Source organism: Sceloporus occidentalis, unplaced genomic scaffold (assembly GCF_023333645.1).
Source record: "Sceloporus occidentalis isolate IW3139 unplaced genomic scaffold, rSceOcc1.0.p SCAF_132, whole genome shotgun sequence".
Lineage (NCBI taxonomy): Eukaryota > Metazoa > Chordata > Lepidosauria > Squamata > Phrynosomatidae > Sceloporus > Sceloporus occidentalis.
The window spans coordinates 2,614,916-2,637,693 of record NW_028317112.1 but is presented as its reverse complement, the minus strand read 5'-3'; the positions used below and the strand labels follow the sequence as shown (position 1 = coordinate 2,637,693).

General features: G+C 42.5%; 1 protein-coding gene across 1 annotated transcript; it reads left to right on the top strand.

Moving 5' to 3' along the window:
- The first annotated feature begins 985 nt into the window (after positions 1 to 985).
- On the top strand, positions 986 to 20,930 carry LOC149281461 (dual specificity tyrosine-phosphorylation-regulated kinase 1A). Its single transcript, XM_089499264.1, has 11 exons — positions 986 to 995; positions 9,838 to 10,037; positions 11,518 to 11,610; positions 12,238 to 12,426; positions 16,160 to 16,307; positions 17,332 to 17,618; positions 17,711 to 17,857; positions 18,168 to 18,308; positions 18,440 to 18,746; positions 19,516 to 19,640; positions 20,319 to 20,930. The coding sequence occupies exons 1-11, from the start codon at positions 986 to 988 to the stop codon at positions 20,928 to 20,930; spliced, it is 2,259 nt and encodes a 752-aa protein (XP_089355390.1).
- Positions 20,931 to 22,778: the final 1,848 nt, after the last annotated feature.

Below are 22,778 nucleotides of genomic sequence, written 5' to 3'. Positions count from 1 at the left end.
GTTTTTTGTTTTTTTTTTCCTCCTTTTTTTCTTTTTGGTTTTTAGTTCTTTGGCTTTCTCTGCTGCTCTGCGAACCGTACCATTCTATCAAATTGAAATTGACAAAGCAAAATGATCTGTCCGTTGATCGAGTTCATTGAAAGTCTACTGTTTTGCGCTGTACCCGCGCTCGCACGCATAGCGAATGTCGCGCCCAATACACAGAAAAGATTTGTAAAGTTATAGCCTTTGTTAGAAGGATGTTTTTATCGGGGGGGGGAGCGTAATAAGCTGCTTTGGAGGGAAAGCTTAGATGTTCCAGACGCAAATTATGTTTATATTTCCTCGCCTTTTTAATCTATGAACAGTATATGTATATGTATATATGTGTATGTGTATATATATATATATATATGTATATATTTTTTTTCTTTCAAGCTGTATGTACTTTACTGAGAGGGTGGTAGATAAATGGCACAGCTTCCCATCAGAATTGGTTAAACTCATACAGAGTTTGAATCTCAACATGCATGGGACGGGCATTGGGCTCCTGAATCTAAGACGAGACCAACGACTGATTAAGAGACTGGAGGTCCAAATGGTTCTTATCCGCCATCCAATTCTATGTTTCTATGTTAAAAATAAAAATAAAAAATAATAATAATAATAAAAAAGCGGATCTGTGCCAATGCTCACGTAATGTACCCCAATAAGACTTTTTTGGCATTGGCAGATAAGTAAATACATCCGAACGTGGAACAAATAAACGCTTTTGCTCAGTTCAAAGAGCTGTCGTCCCATGAATGTTTTTTTTGTATACTTTATATTAAACCCCTTTGGAATCTCTCGCTATGGTTCATAGATACGTCCAGTCGGCAGCGAAACGCAGCGCCTGGAAGTGCTACTCTGTATTTATTATCCCTTGTGTTTGTTGGTTCTCTCAGTTTTGTGGTTTGCGGCTGGACTCTCCCCTCCATTCCCTGGATATGAGACTTGAAAGAAGACGATGCATACAGGTAAACGCCTCTTTACACGATTCTTTACAACTCATGTCTGTGACGATAAAGTTATACAAAAAAAAAAATCAATTGTCAAAGAACCTCCACGTTGCGGTTGATGGCGGTTTTTGCCATCGAGCCCATAAGTCGTGTCTCTTGAATACGTGAATAGTCCTGATACGGAGATAATTAATGATACGGCGCTGTACGTTTTCACCGGGTATTAAAATCTTCCGTCTTTGCGTTTTTTTTTTTAACACGTAGAGAAGTCTCGGCTTCGCTTTTCTGTGTGCAGACCTCTCCTCCGCGTACTTTGCGTCTGGCTGCTTTCATCACCGAGCGACTATTGCTGAAGTTGCTGAAACGCAGAGACCAGCTCACGAGACTTTATTTTTTGTCCAAAATAAGTCTTTTTTGATCTTTTCTCGGTATTTAGATTTTTTGCGCGTTTGTTTTTCGTAGCCCTGTAGTTGTCTCCATGAACCCCGGCCCTGAGTATAATTTTTTTTAAATCGATACTTGATGGAACATGGGACCAAATCGTCTGCCTGTGTAGATACGACACGGTGTTTCTTATGCCGTGAGGCGCTCTCCCACCTCCTCTGTCAAACTTTTTTCCTTGTACCGTCGAAGGGCCAAACCCCTTAGTAATTTGCCGCCGCCCACATTTTTCAGTGAGTGCCTAATTGTCATGTGATGCCAAACCAGATACCGATACGCTGTTGCCATAAAAACGATAAAAGTATTTTTGTTTAAGCCGTCACGCCGTTAACAACGTATAGAGACTGCTTACTTCTCCTGTGTGTTAAATGGACAGATAAAGATATTAAGGCTTCAATTTTCCTAAAACATTTTTTTGCTTCTGATGATGTAGACGCTGTTGATCTCCTGATCGGTAATCCAGTAATGTGCGATAACACGCGTGTACTGGTGTATGTAGCTACAGATAGGTGCGTAATAACTTTTTTCCTCCAGCCGATCTGCTCAAAAGCATTTGTTAATCGAGGGCCGGCGTTGGCCGTATCCGCTTCCTGCTTCCCCAGGCCCATAAACCCCTCTGTCTATGGCCCTGGAAGGCGCAAAGCTCGTATGGCCCTCCATTGGAGGAAAAAGGTTATTACGCCCCTTACGCGTGTTATCTGCCGTTATCGGTTGTCAGTCTGGTGTGTTATAGCACTGAGGTGATAAGAAACGTCCTTTCGAGTCACAAACATCTTGCCATGTTTGTTGGCGCTCGCCTTGGAGGCCTGATGGGAGGCACTGTTTCCGGTTGTTCCATGTTTTGGGAATTGCTGCGTCGACGTTTAGTCGCCAAACCTTGGACTTTTCCCTTTGCTGACGTCACTCTTACGAAGACCCAGTCTGACATCATGGTGCGGGGAGAGTTCCTGGAATTGGTGTTACGCGAGGCCACCCCTGAGCTCCGGCTCCATAACGTGTAGCCAGCTGCTGGAAGTGAAATCACCCGCGGGCTTCCAGTTTAGTGACCACACAGGCGGGGAGGAATAGTTCAGCGCTGCCTTAGTGTGGAATAACCAGAATTAGGAATCTGCACACTCCAAGGGAACCCAGGTGCTTAGCTGTGCCAGGAAGGGCCAGCTCCCCAGAAAATGCAGAAGGTAAATAAAGGCTCCAGGGACTCGAGCGTTTGTGGAAGTGACCTGAAACTTGCGATGTAAGATACTGTGCCGGCAGAAGCCGTGGGTGCAGTGATCAAATGCAGCATTACCCGGCAGAAAGGGAATCTCTGTGAAGGGTCTTAGGGGGGATTCAGCACCTTTACACTGTTTCATTCAGCCAGATCCTGTGCCTGAGGCCTTAAACTTCTCTGCCCCTAACGGATGGTGATATTCCTTGGGATACCCACGTGGGAGGACACCGAGCTAATAGTTTAAAATAGCAACCCTCGCCCATGGGAGAAAGCTTTTAAGGGTTGAATTGATGGCAATGCACTTAAAATAGGGATTTGTAGTGCGATTTCTGAGATTTGCAGGAAATATGTACTAACACCTGGCTTCTCCTAGTGAGGGTGAGTAGGATATGATGGGTAAAGGTGATGGAAAACCCTTCCACTTAAAATTGCGGGGGGTAGTAAAAGCATTATTCTACACTCATCTACAGACACCGGACAAGCCAGAAGACTTGTTTTTTTTCCCCTCAGAAATCTCATGGGGCTGCCACAAGGTATTCTGGGTAGGCGCATGCAAATAAGGTCAACAATGACCACCTTTTGCTTCTATATCCACGTTATACATGGATCCCTTGAAAGTAATTGCCCGCTGTACAAGACAGCCTTTGACAAAACCCAGGTAAGAGGTGCAATAGCCAGATCGCCGCTCATGGACAGCTGTTTCATCCCTAATGGGACTCGTCGGCATGAGATGATCATTGTTGACCTTATTTGCATGTGCCTACCCAGAATCCCATGAGATTTCTGATGGAAAAACAAGCCTTCTGCTCTGTCTGGTGTCTGTAGATGATTGTTTAATAATGCTTCTACTACCCTATATATATATATATATATATATATATATATATATATATATATATATAACAGCTTGCGGGCCTGAAATAGTTTCATACGTTGTGATCTTTGATATTCTGCCTTTCGGACAGTAGTCGTTACCGAAAAGACTCCATCCTGCGTTTCCCTGCAATGAGCCAATCTGTCCATTTCTTCTTGTAGAAAGCGTCTCTCCTTGATGGCAGATACTCTGGATTTTCCCGTGAATGGAAGCCGGACAGAGTGTTTCTGCTGCTGAATGCGTCCCGGTTCTCCACCCAACGCGCCGTTCATTCTGTCCTTCAAAGAGAGAACTTTTACATTTCACACCTTGGCTTTCTTGTTGGATATCCTTGGTTTTTAACGTTTCATTTGGCCTCTTTTTATAATTGCAACCTAATAGAGACGGATTGATTGGGTGCTGTTTCTTTGGTTGACCAGCAAGTTGCCCCAGTTAGGGCAAAAAAATCAGCCATTTTGCAGCACATGCAACGTGCTGCCCGCTGCGGTGTATGGGGGGGTAACAGTAACGTGTATGTTACATGTGTCAGGAAAAAGGACTAAACCACATCCACAGTATGTATTGGGTCTTTTATATTTACATATAGAATGAGCTCTTTAGGTGACCACTCCATGTGACGCCGCGGGCCAATACATATTAAATTCCGCACGCTAGGGAAACCTCGTTACTGCAAATGTCTGAGAAGCCCGCGAGCCGCAACGTCTCTTCTCAGCCAAGGTCTAAACCCGCTGCTGCTGGCGAGTAACTGCCTTGGATGAGCCCCCTTTCGGAAGGTGCTTCTGCTCCTCGGAATTGCGTGCAGATGTGAGCTGGGGGCTTTCCTCAGCCAGGCAGCGGCACGCGACCCAGGAGCCGTCATCTGTACGCAAACAATAGCGTCCGGCAGCCTGTGGATTCCGGGCAAAAGAACGAGTCCCAGCCGGGTCTGTGAGTGGGGCGCTTTAAATCCTAACGAAAGATTTCCCTACACAATATCACTGCATTGCCCTGCCCTTTCCAGTGGCTGCAGGAGCACAAGCAGTTAATCCCTTCCAGTTGCATCTGATTCCCAGCCCCCCCCTCCATCCCCAACTACCTCTACCCTCCTCTCCTCACCCCCCCCCACCATTAATTTCTAATGTTAATGTCAACTTGAAAATGTGACAATGCTCAATTTTCATTTCTTGTTTATTGTTTGTTTCACTATTAGGCAGCTGGGGAGTGGCTGCGCCCTGGCAACTTGAGCTGTGGATTTGCATAAGGCTGTTTTGATTGGCCAGTCGTTCCCGGAGCTCGTCCAATCGCAGCTCTGTGTCTTCGTGGTAGGCTGTGCTAATTAGCTGCTGTTGCCGGGGTGTCTGGTGCTTTTTCTGTATGCCGTTCTTCTGCATTGTGTTGCCTGGCGAAAGACGTTGATAAATGGGGATTTAATGATCTGCAGCAGTTTGTACTCACTGCAGGCAGACGGATTCTGAGAACAAAAAGCAGAAATAAGGATTACATTGTCCAGTTCAAGTAACTTTATAAAAAAAAAAAAATCCTTGCTATAATACCTCCTGCCTATTAACCTAATTAAAATGTGCTATTGGTTTCTTAAACTATGCTAATTAGGGAGAGATGTTTATTTTTGGCCAGGTTACAGGGTCCTGTGATCTGGATGTCACACGGCTGCATATATATATTACATGCACATTAAGACAGAACCTGGTGTTTTTATGTATCTCAATTCTATCTATGCCAGACGGACTCTTAACCTACTGCGGGGCATGTCACTATGTTCTGGCACTGGAGAGGTTAAACCTACTGCTCTTTTCCATGAGAGAGAGAGAGAATCGCACACGCGTTGGGCTTCTGATTCGATGCGGAGGAAGGCTGCCATTAGTGCCCGAGAAATATACTGCGTTCCCTGCAACGGGCCATCTAAAAATATTCTGATTTAAAAAATAAAAAGCGTGTGCTAATATCTCAACAGGTGGGCACTGGGGCCGAGCGGCAGATCATTTTACTCCGCAGTCACATGGGTTTGTCGAACCAATGGGGTTTTTTTTACATTTAGATTTTTTATATAACTTAATATCATCGACAGATTGTTAGACATGATTTTCTATTAACCCCTGTGCTTTCCGTATATGCCCTTTAACAGAGGACCATCACAAAATTGGTGTCGCAGAGATCCAGCAGTGATGTTTTTTTAGACGCTCAGGTTCCCGATCCTCATCCGGCCACGACAAAGTCCTCTGTTTTTTCACCCGCCGACTGAGATTATGTTGAATAAATGTTATATTTAGAGTGCTATTTTTTTTGACACTTCTCCTTGAACTACACCCCATGACCCCCAAACAAGTTGCCTTATTTACTAATCTGTTATTTGTTGGTGGTGATGTGTGTTTGGGCCAATGCAGGGTTACATAAGCTTTCAGGATCTGAGAGGTCTCTTATTCAGAAATTCCAGCTTTCTATGTGGGTCCGATTAAAAGGTGCCGCCATTACTAAAGGCTATGCTGTCTTGGGTCATTACTGCAGGTTCCTTAGATTTTAATGTATAGCAAATAAGCAGTGAGTTGGCTTCCAGATACACAATATGGATAAAGGTATTGGGACATCTGACCATTGCACCTACAGGGACTGACATCACATTAATATATAGACATTAATATGAAGTTGGCCCCTCTTTTGGAGGTATAACAGCTTCCACTCTTCTTTGAATGATTTCCACTGGATTTTTCTGTGGGAATTTCTACCCATTCATTCAGTAGAGCGTTTGTGAGGTCAGGTACTGATGTTGGATGAGACGCCTGGCTTGCAATCTCCGTTCCAGTTCATCCCAAAGGTGTTGGATGGGGTTGAGGAAAGGGCTCTGTGGGGGGCAGTCAAGTTCTTCCACCCCAAACTCATCCATCAGTGTCTTTTTGGACCCGCTGCTAACATCTCGGTGCAGATACCACAGCATGCTTTCAGAGGTCTAGCGGCGTCCATGCCTCGACGGGTTTGGCCCGGCCCATTTTTTGAAGCCCCAAAAGTCGTCTTGTGCCCTGCAGAGCAGTGAAATGATACGCGGAGCTGCTAGGCCCGTGTCCTTTGCTTACCTTGCCGCCTTTGAGTGCATCCTGGGCGTTTTTGGGTTCTTTAAGGAACCTGGCTGTAAACCATGAGATTTATTGGGAACACGTGAACGCTTTCCCAAAACGCCTGCACTCATAAGCAGGATCGGCCACAGGGCGAGGAGCTTCTCTGGATGGCAGAGAGATAGGAACATAAGAACATCCCAGGTTGAAGAAAGACAAAAGTCCATCAAGTTCAACCCTGCTGAAAGTCTCCATACTGACAGATTAATGATGGCGGGTCTACAACCTGATCTGAATTCATGTCCTGTGAGTTTAGGGTTAACCCAACTCTGAGCTGCTTTGCTTGGTTCCAATGTATACATCGCTGGGCCTGGTGACCGAAGCGCCGGCAGTGACCCGTCTCCCCGCACATGTTTTCATCTTGTCTGGTTATACGTTGCGTGTAGCGTGTGCACTCTTACCTCTGTGAGCTTTGAATGCCAAGCTGAATCTTCTTCTTTAACTTGTATGTTTGTCATTGTTTCCATGACGACTATTCGCTGCACACAAATAGCATGGTTCACTGTTGCCGAGAACACCGCGGTCCGTAGAAGTTAACGAAACCGACGCGTTCCTAAAATCATCTGTGAAATCCCAGTTATTTCAGGCTTATGTCATAATGTTAAAGAATATGGCGGCATCATTTCATTAATGACATTTTCACTGAAATACTGCGGGAAAACATCGATCGTTATTCAAAGGCTACATTTACACCGTTACGGCCGCGAGGAACAGTAGTATCTGGTCTGAATAAATTGGCTTTTAAGAACTATATAAGCATCTTGGTGGGAGCTGGAAGGGTCTGGCCTTCCTTTCTGCCCTCCTATCTCTGGAGGTCTTGTGTATTTGAGGACCCAGTTAAGGCCCAAGTAGCGCTTTGTAGGTTGAATCCGGACTCCGCACAGTTGTCACGTTTTTAGGTTTGGGGTTACTGAAGCTGGGAAGGAAAGTTCATGGTGTGGGTCTGTTTTGGAGTTCGGTACGATGTGTTCCGGTGTCGGTGGTCAGCTGTCCAGCATGGATGACGAGGAACCAGGTTCTCACACATCAGCCACGAACCCGCTTCAGATGAAGGCCTGGAACTTTTGCTGTCTTTACCAGGGCAGAATATGAAGGGGGGGGGTCCAAAACGTGGGGTCACTTTATAAGCCCCACCAATGCAACTTCATACAGACCACCTCCAGCTGCTGCACACGTAGAGCCTTTCTTCTAGGCCAGGGTTGCCGTAGCCGAGAGGTTCTTGAAATAGTGAGACCCGTTTTGGACCCAAACCTCTTCCACCCAGACACAGATTATGTATCTGCTCAGGTTTGGAGGGAGAGGAGCTGGAGGAGCATCAGAAACCTTATGTCTCCCGGTCCTGAAAGAGACGTGGTACAAGTGCGCAGAGTTGGTGAGGAGACCACCACAGACCCCTGGTGGGTGCTTCTGATTATACCTGCATTGGAGTCCCCACCAAAACCCGTGGTGATCATTCAGCGTGAGCCCCGCAACTGCACCATACATTTTCTATAATAGCTTTTTCCGCAACTGCTTAACGCGTGTAGATGTTTTACATAAAGGGCTGTGTTGGCCCAAGAGAAGATGGATCAGCCAAAGCCGATACCTGGACCAGCAGAGAAAAAATGGAATCATTGAAAAAGACGCTGCTGAGGTTCTGCCTCCTTCTGAAACGATATTTTATGTAGCATTTTAGGCTGTCGACTGTTTCCTCGCTCTAGATTTCCTTCTAAATAACTGCAGGTAACTCTCTGGTAACGGGAAATCAGGATCTCTCACGCTCAATGCAGCGAATGCATGTCTCCGAACATTCCGCGCCTGCGCGGCAACATCGAGACGTTCAGCACAGACCCTGCTGCAAGTTCTCCGTGAGCGAGCATTGAACTCGTGTCAGACTCCGCATGCTGGGGGGTCCCATGGAGCATGCTTGGGGGCTCCGAGTTTAAGCCCTCTGCCCCTCGCTGTACGGACATGTCACTTCCTTTCAGGCAGCACCGGGAGGGATTGTGTGTTTTAACCGTTGTGTAACCAAACTGCACATGGTCGTAGGGGAGATACGTGCGTTTTATGTATTGTGATTGCCGTGACGAAGGCGTACGGAGCAAATTAAATAAAGATAAGGATCAGACTCCTCTCTTCTAAGTGTGTTTTTAGGAGCCTGTATATTACTCGGACACGTCGCTTGACTTGCACCGTTGCCGACCCATCCCGCTAACTAATCAAAACGGGTCATGAGTGTATGTGATGTTACTGCGTCGGGTCGCTGGGAAAACAGCACTAATCCGGACTGAAGTACTGGAGATCATACTGTTATAATTTATATATAGCGCCAACAGTATACACAGCACTTCTCACATTGCATAGGGTCTCGGATGCAACAATGTACAGTATAAAGGGGCCTTGCCCAAGAGCTCACAATTCAGATGATTGATCTCGTGACTGGTTGCATAGAGCTTTATATTGAGACCGTAGGACATTTATATTTATATTTTTAATTGTACGGTACCCAACCTATATAGTAACATCCCAGTTAAGGGGCAAATTGTGAGTGAATCATTTTATTCCCACAATGTGTTTTCTAAACATAACTCGGCCTGCTTATTAGCCGGAGTTCCGCTAGTGAACTGTTTGTGTAACGTATGTAGCCCTGTAAGTGTGGATTTTTGGCGGCGCTGTCCCTCTAACGGTCTCTGTGCGGTTCCCCCATACATGCGTCTTAGAGCGCCACCTAGTGCGTATCTGCTGCATGCACATGAAATACATTTCTGTCTCTCATCTGGCGCCTGATGCTGAGTAAATATGAAGCGACGTTGCCAGAAACGCGCTGATTGTTAGGGGCGAGATATGCATTAACAAATCTGGATTTTTCCGAGCTAATGGAGACGTTTTACTAAAACTTTTAGCAGCTAACATATTTTCCCGGTTCATACGTAATATTTGCGCGCGCCTGGATATTTTTCTTTTGATTGGTAAACTTTGTGAACGCCCGGGGGATCCCTGCTAATTGAGCTTCACGCTTACACTTTTTTTTTTTTTGGTGTGTGTCCTGTTTAATGATTAAAGGTAATTCAAGGAGGGAACGTGAATTAGAGAAAATGTTTTTAAATATATCTCAATGTTTGATTGCCGGCCACAAAATCCACATTACATGTATCCTTCTCGTGTCCATGTTGTATGTTAGAATTGGAGGAAGATGGAGATACGACTTAAGACAAATGTGTCTTGAATAACAGAACTGTCCTTACTTTGCAGGAGGAGAGACTTCAGCATGCAAACCGTCATCTGTCCGGCTTGCACCATCATTTTCATTCCATGCTGCCGGCCTTCAGATGGCTGGACAAATGTCCCATTCGCATCAGCAGTACAGTGAGCGCCGTCAGCAGAACCTAAATGACCCTCAAGTATCTGCCTTGCCTTACAATGACCAGAATCAGCAGCCCTCGGCTAACCAGGTACACGCTTAATGCTGTGTTCTATATGTTCCGTGACATATATAGCAACCAACTTGCACATTCACATTATCAATACATAGCCTTTTGGGGGTAACGAGCAGCAATATCCCTACGCATAGACTACTATGTGCTTAAGGGTCGTTACAAGGCAGAGGTTGGTGTTGATTGAATCGCTGGGTCTGTGCAGCCTGCTTGTTAAAATGTACCGACGACAACCTTTTCCAGGTTAAAAAAAAGGCACTCAGGGGCACTGAATATGCAAACCAGACCCTTAAAAATACCATCAGTGATTTTGAATATGAATAATATAAATACTAAATAACCTTTCTTTACTATGGATATGTTCCATTTGAATTCTCCCAAATACAGAGTGTACTTAGTGCTCTTCTGCCTTTACCCTGTCCAAATCATTTAAGTAGTAAAGCCTTTTAATGTTAAACGTGCAAAACCGATGCTTACAAATAACGTATTAGATCCGCTGGCCAACATATAGATTCCTGCTTCCAGACAGAGGTGAGAGGATGTGGCGTTAGCAATATAGGAAAAGTTAAATTCTCCCCCTACTGTTCTTCAAATAGTAAGCGTCCTCAGTTCCCCTTTAATGCGGTGATTGGTGGCTGCAGCGGACTTAAATATGCATTGGATAGTAAAGGGAAGCCCTGTGGATGAAAAATAGCCTCAAGTCCAGTTCTGTATACAGTATAGAACTGGATCTGTTCCAATAAACTCCCTTTATCTGTGGACATGGAGGCGGCCATTGTTGTGAGTCATGTGATATTTTGGGTGACTTTCTCTGCCCCAATACCACGCTGAGCTCATTCTTTATGGCAATGCTAATGAAGTCGGCTACGCCCCATATGCTTTCATTAGTCAGAGTATCCAACTGGGTGATTAAGACTGGGGCATTCTATTGTTTACTACAAAGTAGCATAAGGAGTCAGGAACCTTGTGTAGATTGGGTTAAGATAACAGTTTCTTTTACTAGTACTAAAAATAGGGCTACGGTGTTTTAAGGACAACAAAGAGACTAGTAGCGCGAGTTTAGTAGGCGATGTGTAAGTGTGAAGTCGGAGGCGGTAATGCCCCCTCTGCAGTGTTTACAGTGCAGCGATCCCACACAAAGGACATCTGGGGAAGACTGCAGACCTGTTGCTTAGCAACTGAAACGTACACAACAATGTATTCATTCGTTTGTATAAATAAAAGGCTGCAATGACCTGAGAAATCCCATATTATATAAAACGTAGGCCACCCCAATTAAACTTTACTTTCCTATATTTGAGTACAATTTAATTTGCAGTTAATCTGGTAAAACGATGTTTGTCTTCAGCTTTGTTACGTTATATTGACAATATATGCAGTATTATAACCTACTTATATAAACGCTTGTTGCTCATCCAATGTTTTAAGGTTCGTGTTCTTAGCTAGCGATGTATGTAATGTATGCACCTAATAACCCTGTAACTGTCTCGTTTTGCAGCGGCGGATGCCCCAAACCTTTCGTGATCCAACCGCAGCACCGTTAAGGAAACTGTCAATTGACTTGATAAAAACGTACAAACACATTAATGAGGTGAGAAGCTTTCTTGGCTGTTTCCGGGGTCTGTGCAGGCGGTTTTTCGTTGGGCCCCAACTGATAAACCGTTATTTGTAAGATTAGAAGTATATATTTAATTTCTCTACCAACGATACATGACGTTCCTGGAATACATTCTCATTTGTGTTTAGTGCGTATGCTCATGTATAAAATACATATACACACATACACAAATTTAGATATCATGGAACAGTCCATGACGGGGTTTGGGTGGTATTACAGTTCATTTTTAATTGTTTTGTAAACAATTTTGTTCAACAAAAAAAAGGATATTGGCAGATTATTTAATGCCTTTAAAGGTAAACGATCTGCTTGCATGATCTAATGAATATCCTCTCATGAGCTTGCCACCTTTCTCACCCTCCTAAAATCTGCCTGATCCAATCGATCGCAATACCCAACAGCAGAAGAGAGACATAATCATGTATATCAAGTTAACAGAATGTTAGGATGGCCCCCGATTCACCACCACCACATAATACACACTATGAGTTTATAATGTTTATTAAAATTAATTTAATTCGTAAAGGGAATACATACATCTGGAGTAAACTCTGTGAAGAGTGACAGGGTTGTGTTCAAATCCTCTTTATTTACTACCAGGTCTACTATGCAAAAAAGAAGCGTCGGCATCAGCAAGGCCAGGGAGAGGATTCCAGTCATAAGAAGGAGAGGAAGGTTTACAATGATGGCTACGATGACGACAACTATGACTACATTGTAAAAAATGGGGAGAAGTGGATGGATCGATATGAAATCGACTCTCTTATTGGGAAAGGTTCCTTTGGGCAGGTAAGCCATTAAATCGCGGGACTGAAATTACTAATTTTTACAAATATAAATATATATCTCTTAACACCTAATCGTTTACCCTAAGAACAAATATCGCTCTCCCTGTATGTGCCGGCAGGGGACTAAATCCCTGAATGGTAAATACCAAAATGCTGAAAGATCTAAAATACTCATTTTTATTAATATACTTAAAACCTCAAAAGTCTTAGTGACTGTAAATAGTGAACAACACCCTCTGAAAAACCACAGTCCTAAATTACCAGCAACCAAAATAACAAATGCCTCATAACTACATTATTAATAGAGACTTGCTGGTTACGAGGCATTTGTTGTTTTGGTTGCTGTTAATTTAGGAAGCCTTTACAGGCAAACGTATGGTTAATACTTTATGTAGTACTGGTAACCTCTATAAATACATACATAACTTGAGTACCTGTGGATTCAGGTTTTTCAGAGGGCGATGTTCACCATTTACAATCACCATTACTTTTGATGTGTTAAGTATATCAATAAAAAAACCCGTCATAATTGTTCACATTTTTTGTGTACTTTTAAGTAGTACAGACTAGAGCCCTGCGCGGGACTGCTTTCCCCCCCCCCCCCAAAACTGTTTATTCAAGCACAGCGTATACATTAGTAAAACATTTGAGTTCAACATGAAGTAACTGTATCGACAGTCCAGAATGGATAGATCTGATAACAGTAAAGGTAAAGTCACATCTAGTTGGTGTCGCATTGGAGTTACAGAGTATGCGGGGTCAACCCAGCCAAGGCATCATATCATGTATACAAAGAATGCGCAGTGAACTCAAATCTGCAGCGTAACTCATTGTAGAGATAAGACTATACACTTGTGCTTTTTTTTTTTGGTGTTTTTGAGAAAATAACAAAAATTAACAAAGACAAGAAATGAAATGAAAAATAACAGTAAACGAAAGAGACCGAGACCAGGAGAAGTATATGCAAGTACCACGCTTCGTCCGACCAAGGGGCCAAGCAACAAAAGCCATTGTATCGCATGTAGATTATGATTCACAACATAGCGATGGAAGACAAGACATATACACCATTAGTTAGGTAGAGGTTAATGCCCGCGAACAAAACCATACAGTATGCTGAAAGACCATAGTAACTTGACGTTGCAGTTTTGATGGCAGGGTGAGTATGTACGGTTCCCACATCTCATAAAATTTCTCACCACGTCCCTCTTTATCGCGTAGGACCATAGTCCATTCCAGAAACATGGCCTTAGTGACCTTATTCTTCCAATAAGATAAAGAAGGAGCTAACGGCTTTAGCCAGTGATCCAAAATAGATTTAACTGCTATCAGTATTAAGTAGTCTAGCAAGGCTATCCTGTACCTCCCCCTGATCTCTAATGAATCATAGATGCCCAGCAGAATATCAAAAGACATAGTAATGGGATCACCACCCAGTATGGTGCCTATGACACGGCCCATAGACCTCCAAAAGGCGAGAAGGTTGGGGCAGGTAAGTAAGCAGTGATCCATATCAGCCGATATCATGGCACACTTACAACAGTGGCATGGTGTATGGGGGGTAAATGTGGATAGCCGTCTTGGAGATATGTAAGCTCTATGCAGCAACTTGAGTGTGGTGTCATGGAACCAAGAGGCTTGTAGGTTCTTCAGTATACGAGTATAAGCTTGTAATAGATCACGTGTAGTGAGAGAGCTAGTATGGAGGATAGTAGACCATCTGGTGATGCCAGATGTGGAATCGGAATAATTCAGGGGATGGAAAATCGCCCTGTATAGAGTGGATATGGAGACTTTGCCTGAGTATGAGGGATTAAGAAGCAAATCCAATATATGGTTCCTTTGGGTGGGATGTATACGGCGTACGGTTTGTTGTAGATAATGTTTAGCTTGCATATACGGCCATATATGGGAAGGAGGTAAGGAGTACTTTTCCTTGAGGAAAGGAAATGTATGACAATCCCCGGAAGATGGGTTGAAAATATCTGCTAATAAGTTTATACCCTTAGCCCTCCAACTCTGAAATCTGGTGTCTGGACTCAGCCCTTGAAATTTACAGTTGCCAGTGAGAGGCAAAAAGAGCGAGTAGGCAGAGTTGCCATAGAGCGACCTACGGGCACTACGCCAGGCTTGTATAGTAGCCATTATAAGGGGATTAGAGCGACAGGAGACTGGGATGTCTCTTGTGGGAGCGTGTAAGAGATAATTTAAGCTCCACTCTAAGCAAAAGGTTTGGTCGCGTCTCCAATCAGTGTAGTGGTCAGTGTGAGAGATCCAGTCCTTCGCAAACCGGAGAAGACAAGCAATGTTGTATAATTTGATATTGGGAAGGTTTAGTCCACCATTGGACTTTTGTTGTGTCAGTTTCTGAAAGCTAATTCTGGGCCTCTTTCCTCTCCATATAAAGCGAGAGAATGCGTTGTGTATTTTCCTGATATCGCGTGGGGATATTATTAGTGGTAACATGCTGAGGCAATAGAGGAATCTGGGAAAAATGACCATCTTGATGGGATTTACCCTTCCAACGAGATTAAGTGGAAGAGTGGTCCAAGCTTTTAAATCCGACAGATTTAGTAATGATGGGGAGCATATTTAAGTCAAATAAACTAGACAAGTCTGTAGAAAAAACAATTCCCAAGTATTTAATGGAAGTTCGGGCCCAACGGAAAGGCCAGGATTGCAGATCGTCGCGGGACTGCTTTTTTAATCCCGCTCCCGCAATGTGGGTGTTCCGCTCCCGCCACATTTGTGGCCAATCACGTCCACCTCCTTACCTGATTTCCCGTGCAGTCCTGCAAGTTGTTCCCTCACAGCGTCTCTTCTCTTGCTCTGCCCAGGAACAAGGTGGAGTCACAGGAAGTGACATCACATCACGTGACTCCGCCTTGTTCCTGGGCGGAGCAAGATAGGAGACACTGTTATGGAGCAGCGAGAAGACAGCCTTGCGGGACTGCGCGGGATTACCGGGACCCGCAGGTACAGTGCCTGACCTCCCGCCCGCAGCCCCAGCAAGACCGCCCGCAATGCAGTCCTCTAGTACAGACAGAATACGGTAACTGATGACAAATACTAGTCTACAACAAGTTTTTTTTATTAATGTAATAACCTATTTGTGTCTTGTAAACTCGATTGAGTCAAGATTATCAGGTGCTATAATCCACATCACTAGATGGCATGCACTGTTTTACCTTTAAAATATGTATTTATAAATTACTTATGTTCTCCTGAAAGAATATGGCAAAATTATAAAAACCACCCCAGTCTGTCAGGTGGAAAAAAGGGTCCCGACAATATGGGCTACCTAGAGGTCAATGACTAACGGTACCAGCGCATTACTTTAGGATGCGGTCATCTAATTTTATTTAACAGCGTAGAAAGCTGCCATTTTTAAATGTAATAATTGCCATGTCGATCTTGGTAGGGGAGAAGTAAATGTTGGATTTAACCTAAATAATTCCTCGTAGCGGCTAGACATAAAAAAGAATAATTCCTTTCCGAATGCCAGCAGGGAGGTGTACGATGTTAGCCGTATTGACTTAAATTTCTTTTTAGCGTGGTTGTAATACCCCGCTTGGGCTTTACCGTGTTGGTGCGCTGCTCCCGATGCTCTTTAAAGCTATAGATATACATAGGTCTGTTCGTACCATTCCATAATCGTTTGTGTGCTGTATCTTTATATACATCTCATAACGCGCAATAACTCTTGAGCTGATTTTCATTTATTCTTCCTTTAGGTGGTAAAGGCGTATGATCGTGTGGAACAGGAGTGGGTGGCAATCAAAATTATAAAGAACAAAAAAGCGTTCCTAAATCAAGCCCAAATCGAAGTGAGACTTCTTGAGCTCATGAACAAACACGACACGGAGATGAAGTACTATATTGGTGAGCATAATGTTTTTCTTATACGTTTTCTTAAAATTGAAACCTGCTTTAATTGTTTCTAGTTTAATTATAAATGCACAGGCAAGAAAATGACACCGGGGAAAATGACAAAGGGAATTCTTATCAGATCTGGACTAAACTCGGCCTTTCCCCTCTTTAGAACATTAGTCTTTATGTTAATGAGCCTAGTTTTTTCTTGTCTTGTAAACCCATTCCCATGCAAGTGTCAGTTTTTTATATTCCATTATTATGCATGAATAAAACTTTATTTTGACTTATGTTTGCATTAAATAGACCTTGCTTCTAAGCAATAAGTCATGTCAACACCATTAAATGGTTCATTAGGTTTAAGACCATAGTTAATTAAGCATGTAAAGTTTTAGGCAAGTGTGAAAAAATGCTGTAAAGTAAGAAATGCTTTCAAAAACATGTTTGTAGTTCATTTAACAAAATGCAAAGTAAACAGACGGGAAGCATATTTGGTGCGACCACCCTTTTGCCTTCAAAGCAACATACATTATTCTAGGGACACTCGCACAAAGTCAGGGGTTTTGTAGACCTATTGTTGTGTACGATTAAACAAACCAAGTGCTAGTGATCACCAATTTAAAATGTAGGTTGAAACATAACCATTAACTTAAGCAGAACCAGTTGTGTAGGAGGAATAAAACTGGGTGAGAAGTAGCCTAATTCACTAACAAGTGTCTGGTAAGACTCAGCACAGCAACAACCCACAAGGTAGTCATACTGCATCTGCAGGGTCTCTCCCAGGCAGAAATTTCAAGGCAGACGAGGGTTTCCAGGTGTTCTGTCCAAGCTCATTTGAAGAAGCACAAAGAAATGGTTAATTCTTACTTTACAGTATTTTTTTTCACACCTGCCTAAAACTTTTGTACAGTACTGTGTGTGCGTGTAGACACAGTACTCACACAGATCCTTAACGTAACTCAATATTGTGGATTCATTTGTTTATGAATACTGTTCATAATTAATAAAAAAAACTTTGTGTTTTTGTCCCCTGCAGTGCATTTAAAACGCCATTTTATGTTCCGAAACCACCTCTGCTTAGTGTTTGAAATGCTCTCCTACAACCTCTATGACCTGTTGCGGAACACCAACTTCCGTGGTGTTTCCCTTAACCTGACACGGAAGTTTGCGCAGCAGATGTGCACCGCACTACTATTCCTGGCTACTCCAGAACTTAGTATCATTCACTGTGACCTAAAGCCCGAAAATATCTTGCTTTGTAATCCTAAACGAAGCGCTATTAAGATTGTCGATTTTGGAAGTTCGTGCCAGCTGGGCCAGAGGGTAGGTACTCGTGATCGGTTTCCAAATGAAGGCAGGGCAACGAATAGAAAACAGAACTCTTCCCCCCCTTAATTCTTCTCTCCGTTTTCCAGATATACCAGTATATTCAGTCTCGCTTCTATCGCTCTCCCGAGGTTTTGCTGGGAATGCCTTATGACCTTGCAATTGACATGTGGTCACTTGGGTGCATTTTAGTTGAAATGCACACTGGAGAGCCACTCTTCAGTGGAGCCAATGAGGTAAGTGTGAAAGTGTTCTTATTCTTCAGTAAACAGCTCATATAGTGATTCATATAAACCAATACTGTGGCCGCGAGCCATAAGTAAAAGGTGCACATGCAGCGTGAGATTAAGTGCTTCCAAGGAATTATTCCACAATACTGTTCCCAGTCATGTTGACCTGTTTCAGTTAGGTAAAGGCTAAATCTGATGTATAGTGCTGATTGTTATACAATTATGATATAGAAAACCGGTGTTTTTGTGTAAACCGATGTAGAAAAATAATTTGCCGTTGCGTGCAGCTCAATGCCTTACTGTCTCCTTTCGATAGGTTGATCAGATGAATAAAATTGTCGAAGTTTTGGGAATACCCACTGCTCACATCCTTGACCAAGCACCAAAAGCAAGAAAGTTCTTTGAGAAGCTGCCAGACGGCACTTGGAACTTAAAGAAGACCAAAGACGGGAAAAAGGTAAATTGCCTAATGTGAATACTCTGAATGCTGGGGTATCCCAAGTTGCTTTGGCTTTGAGTATTGCTTTGCAAAGAGGTTTAGTTTTGTATACATTTCCCTTGATTTTACGTGATATACTTTTCCTGTAGGAATATAAACCAGCAGGAACCCGAAAACTTCACATTATACTTGGGGTAGAGACTGGAGGACCAGGCGGGCGTCGTGCTGGGGAATCGGGTCACACTGTAGCGGACTATTTGAAGTTTAAAGACCTTATTTTAAGGATGCTAGATTATGATGCCAAGACCCGTATCCAACCATATTACGCCCTGCAACATAGTTTCTTTAAGAAAACTGCCGACGAAGGTACAAACACAAGTAACAGTGTATCTACCAGTCCAGCAATGGAGCAGTCCCAGTCATCAGGAACCACCTCGAGCACGTCGTCTAGCTCAGGTATGATAACCCCAAGACACAGACATGTACGATGACTTAAAATGCAACAGGTATCACGCTTTTCCACTCTCGTTCCTATGGCAAGGTATCTCATGTTCCTGATTTGCTCTCTTAGTCCGTTTTGCTTTGCCACGGGAGAAATATGATCAGTTGCAGCATAATGGTTTCCCAGGGTGTCTGAATAATGCGCTCTGAAGCATCCACAGGGAATCTCAACATCAAACTCTTATTCTGTTTAAGGTTCGTTTACTATGTTGGCAGTTTGCCTTTGAGTGAGTTGAGATTGGATCCCTTGTGTTATTTCAGGGCTGGACGTAGATGGATCGTGAAACCAGCGTGTGGCAACTAACTAAAAACTATGACTTTAATAAAACTCGATGTTAACTGTAGGAATGGCCACTGGCCGCTCCAGGGAACTGTCTAAATAAATCATACATAACTAGTATAAACTCGAGACCTTTTACATTTTATTTATTTTCTTTGATTCACTGCTAATCTAATAGTTACAACTATTAACTTCATGGTTTATCAAGGAATTGTCAAACTGTAGTCCACTTTCCATGGCTTCTAAAATGTTTACTACTGGCTGTTAACTTGTTTCAGTGGTTTTTACTGGTTCACAGAGGAGGCCTCGTTCTTATAGAAGCGGGGAGAAAAAATATGCTGGGTTTTGAAATGGCTTAAATTCTACAATTGTTTTGCATATTAAAATCACAAGCAAAGATGTTTGCTGACCGTTTTCTCAATTTGTTCTAATTTCTTGACATAGGTGGCTCTTCTGGGACTAGCAACAGTGGGAGAGCGAGGTCTGACCCAACACATCAACATAGGCATAGTACTGGCCATTTTACGGCTGCCGTTCAAGCTATGGACTGCGAAGCACACAGTCCTCAGGTAACATTTTACTACTTGACACCTGTTTTCAGGTGACGGAGAAATTATTAAGGGGTTAAATTAGTAACGGTAAACAAGATGAAAAGTGCAAAAATGCTTCCTTTATTTTATGTAGTCTACTCTGATTGCGAAATTATTATTATTATTATTAATAATAATAATATTTTTTATTTATTGCCTTGTCTGTTGTCATACATACCTTTTGGCAAAAAAAAAAAATTTAGACTTGCCCAAAACACACTTAATCTGAAAGGCCTTGGTAGTTTGGGACAAATGAGATTTATCCTGCGCAAAAGAACCTTTTTTTCTTTGCAGTTAGTCTGTCCAAGTGAGCAGCTGCTGTCTGCCCCTTATGTACGTGTTTAGTTGTAGAAATTATCCAGCAATTTTTTGCAGGGCGATTTTGGAAGCAGAAGAACCCTTTATTTAACGCTCTTACAGCTCGCGACGTACACTTTCCCTTTAGTATCAGAATCCCACTGACCGTAAACTGTTCATTGCCAACAATAATTACTTGCAACGTCTGAGTAACTACTGATTTCAGTCCAGCACAAAGCTGCCACAAAAGGGTTCCTTAGCAGAGAAATCATTCCTTGGATGGCTTCACTCAAGTTGTGTCCTCAGGTATATTTTATAAAGATACTTAAAATTATACTTATTTTTATTAATTTATTCCAGATTCGACAGCCGTTTCCTCCACCTGTTGGTTGGACAGTCACTGAAGCCCCAACCCAAGTCACTATCGAAACACGCCCCGTTCAAGAAACTACATTTCATGTGCCCCATTCACAACAAAATGTACCACACCACCATGGGAATAGCTCCCATCACCACCACCACCACCATCATCACCATCATGGACAAATCCTGGGCCACCGGACGAGGTCCAGGGTCTACAACTCTCCTTCAAATAGCTCCTCTACCCAGGATTCTATGGAGATTGGCCATAGCCACCACTCCATGACATCCTTGTCTTCCTCAGCTACTTCTTCCTCAACATCTTCCTCCTCTACCGGCAACCAAGGCAATCAGGCCTATCAGAACCGCCCTGTGGCCGCCAACACCTTGGACTTTGGACCGAACGGAACTATGGGTGTTAATTTAACGGTCTTTTCGAATCCTCGCCAAGAGACTGGCATTACTGGACATCCAACATACCAGTATTCTGCAAATACGGGCGCTGGCCACTATGTAAATGAAGGACATCTGACTATGAGGCAAGGAATAGATAGAGAAGAGTCTCCCATGACTGGAGTTTGTGTTCAGCAAAGTCCTGTGGCTAGCTCGTGACTAAATTCAATTTAGATTTGTTTCTTGTGGGTTTATTTTTTTTTTATTTTCTTTTACCCCAGTAACTTGTATTTATGTTTTTAATTGTTTCTTTTTCTTTTGTTGGGTTGGGTTTTTGTGTGCTAGAATTGGATTTCTTTCCCTCTTCTCCCCCCCCCCCCCAAAAAAAAGTGCAAAAAGCTGCTTTAACCAGAAGGAGATAAACACCCTTTACCGCTACAACAGGGAAAAGCTGACTATTTTTTTAAACTTGAAACGATTGCAAAGGGACAATGAAGTCAAACTTTTTTTATTTTTGTTTTGTTTGTGGGTTTTTTTTTTTTTTTTTAAAGCTTTGTCCAAACCCTCCATCTTGGATGGCTCAGAGTTATCACCTCTCCTTTTGCTTCCCCCCTTTTAACTGTACACTCGCAATTATTTTATGAAATTATATATGTATTTGTATATACATATATATTTATATATTTTAACCATGGTAAGTAATACTTAACGTAGTCAGTTGCCAACACGATAAAAGCAACATTATCAAATAAAAAATGAACCCAGCCCTTTTTGGGGCTTATATGTCTGCTGAAACATGGGCACAGACAATGCAGTACTATAAAGGAGCAAGGGAAGTATGAACCTTAGAAACCTTAATCCATAGATAACTAAGTGAAAGGGACGGTCGTGTGTAATGCGGCCACATTGGTAAGTGTCGGTCTTCAAAATCTCCTAGTCTGCGCTGTAGCAGCAAGGCGAGATTTTGGGGTCGTACCACTTAAACTATCGGTCAGCTCGTCCCGTTTTTAAGATGCACTGGAAAGCAATCAGATGGTCAGTGGTTGCCTGCCTTGAGGAGGTCCGAGCGGTGGTCTGTGGGGATAGCCTTTGGCCTTATGGAATCGGACTCTGAATTATAGAAGAGCCTGCCGTTTCAGATGCAATCACTTTTCAACATGGTTTTGCAGATAGTTTTTAATGCTGAAAACACAGAATGGGGAAATTCAAGAGGCCTTTCTTTTAAAATAGACATTTCTGACCCACTAATTGTAGAATTTGGCAAGGTCACTTGCTTGTGTCATAAAGCTAACTTCCTTAATAGAGGGAAGTCTCGGAAGTAGAGGTTTGCATTTCATGAAAATAGCTGCGCCTGTGTCCTTCCTGCTTCCCTATAATATATATATATATATATATATATATATATATATATATATATATATATATATATATATATATATATATATATATATATATATATATATATATATATATATATATATATAATTTACATTTTTTTATGTTTTTCAGCATGTGGTATCTCCACAAATACTTCTGCACAAAGATGTCTTCTGTTCATCTTGAAACTTTTTTAAAAATGCAGAATTTTACGTGATCGCTTATTTTTGCCTCACAATTATGCTGTGAATTTTACAAAAAAAAAAAAGAAATATAAAATATTTTCCTTTTTTGATAATTTATTGTACCAAAGCTGTTTTTATAGCACATAGATGTCTGTAACCAATAATGTAGCAGTTCTGCACTTTGGCACATGGTGTAACTAGACGATTTTTAAATGTCATTTAAAAAATTATGGCTGTATTATTGCTTAAACAAAACTGGGACTGTTGCTGAACTTAACGAGAACATTTACAGGCCTGCTGTATTTGAAAGTATGACATCATATTACCGTCACCTAAATAGCATTTAGCATTTTGTGTGTAATCAGGCTTCGAGCTGGAAATGCAATTTAGCCGTTCTTATCTGATCCTCCGGTTGTTATATATTCCTAAACAAACATTTGAATTTAGTTCTAGAAGAGATTAAGAGCACAAGGTTACGAGTGTGGCACCGCGTGTTAACGTTAAG

Coding starts and splice junctions, on each gene's coding strand:
- LOC149281461 (XM_089499264.1), top strand. Junction 10,038..11,517: donor AGCAGCCCTCGGCTAACCAG/GTACACGCTTAA, acceptor CTCGTTTTGCAG/CGGCGGATGCCCCAAACCTT. Junction 17,619..17,710: donor CGTGCCAGCTGGGCCAGAGG/GTAGGTACTCGT, acceptor TCCGTTTTCCAG/ATATACCAGTATATTCAGTC.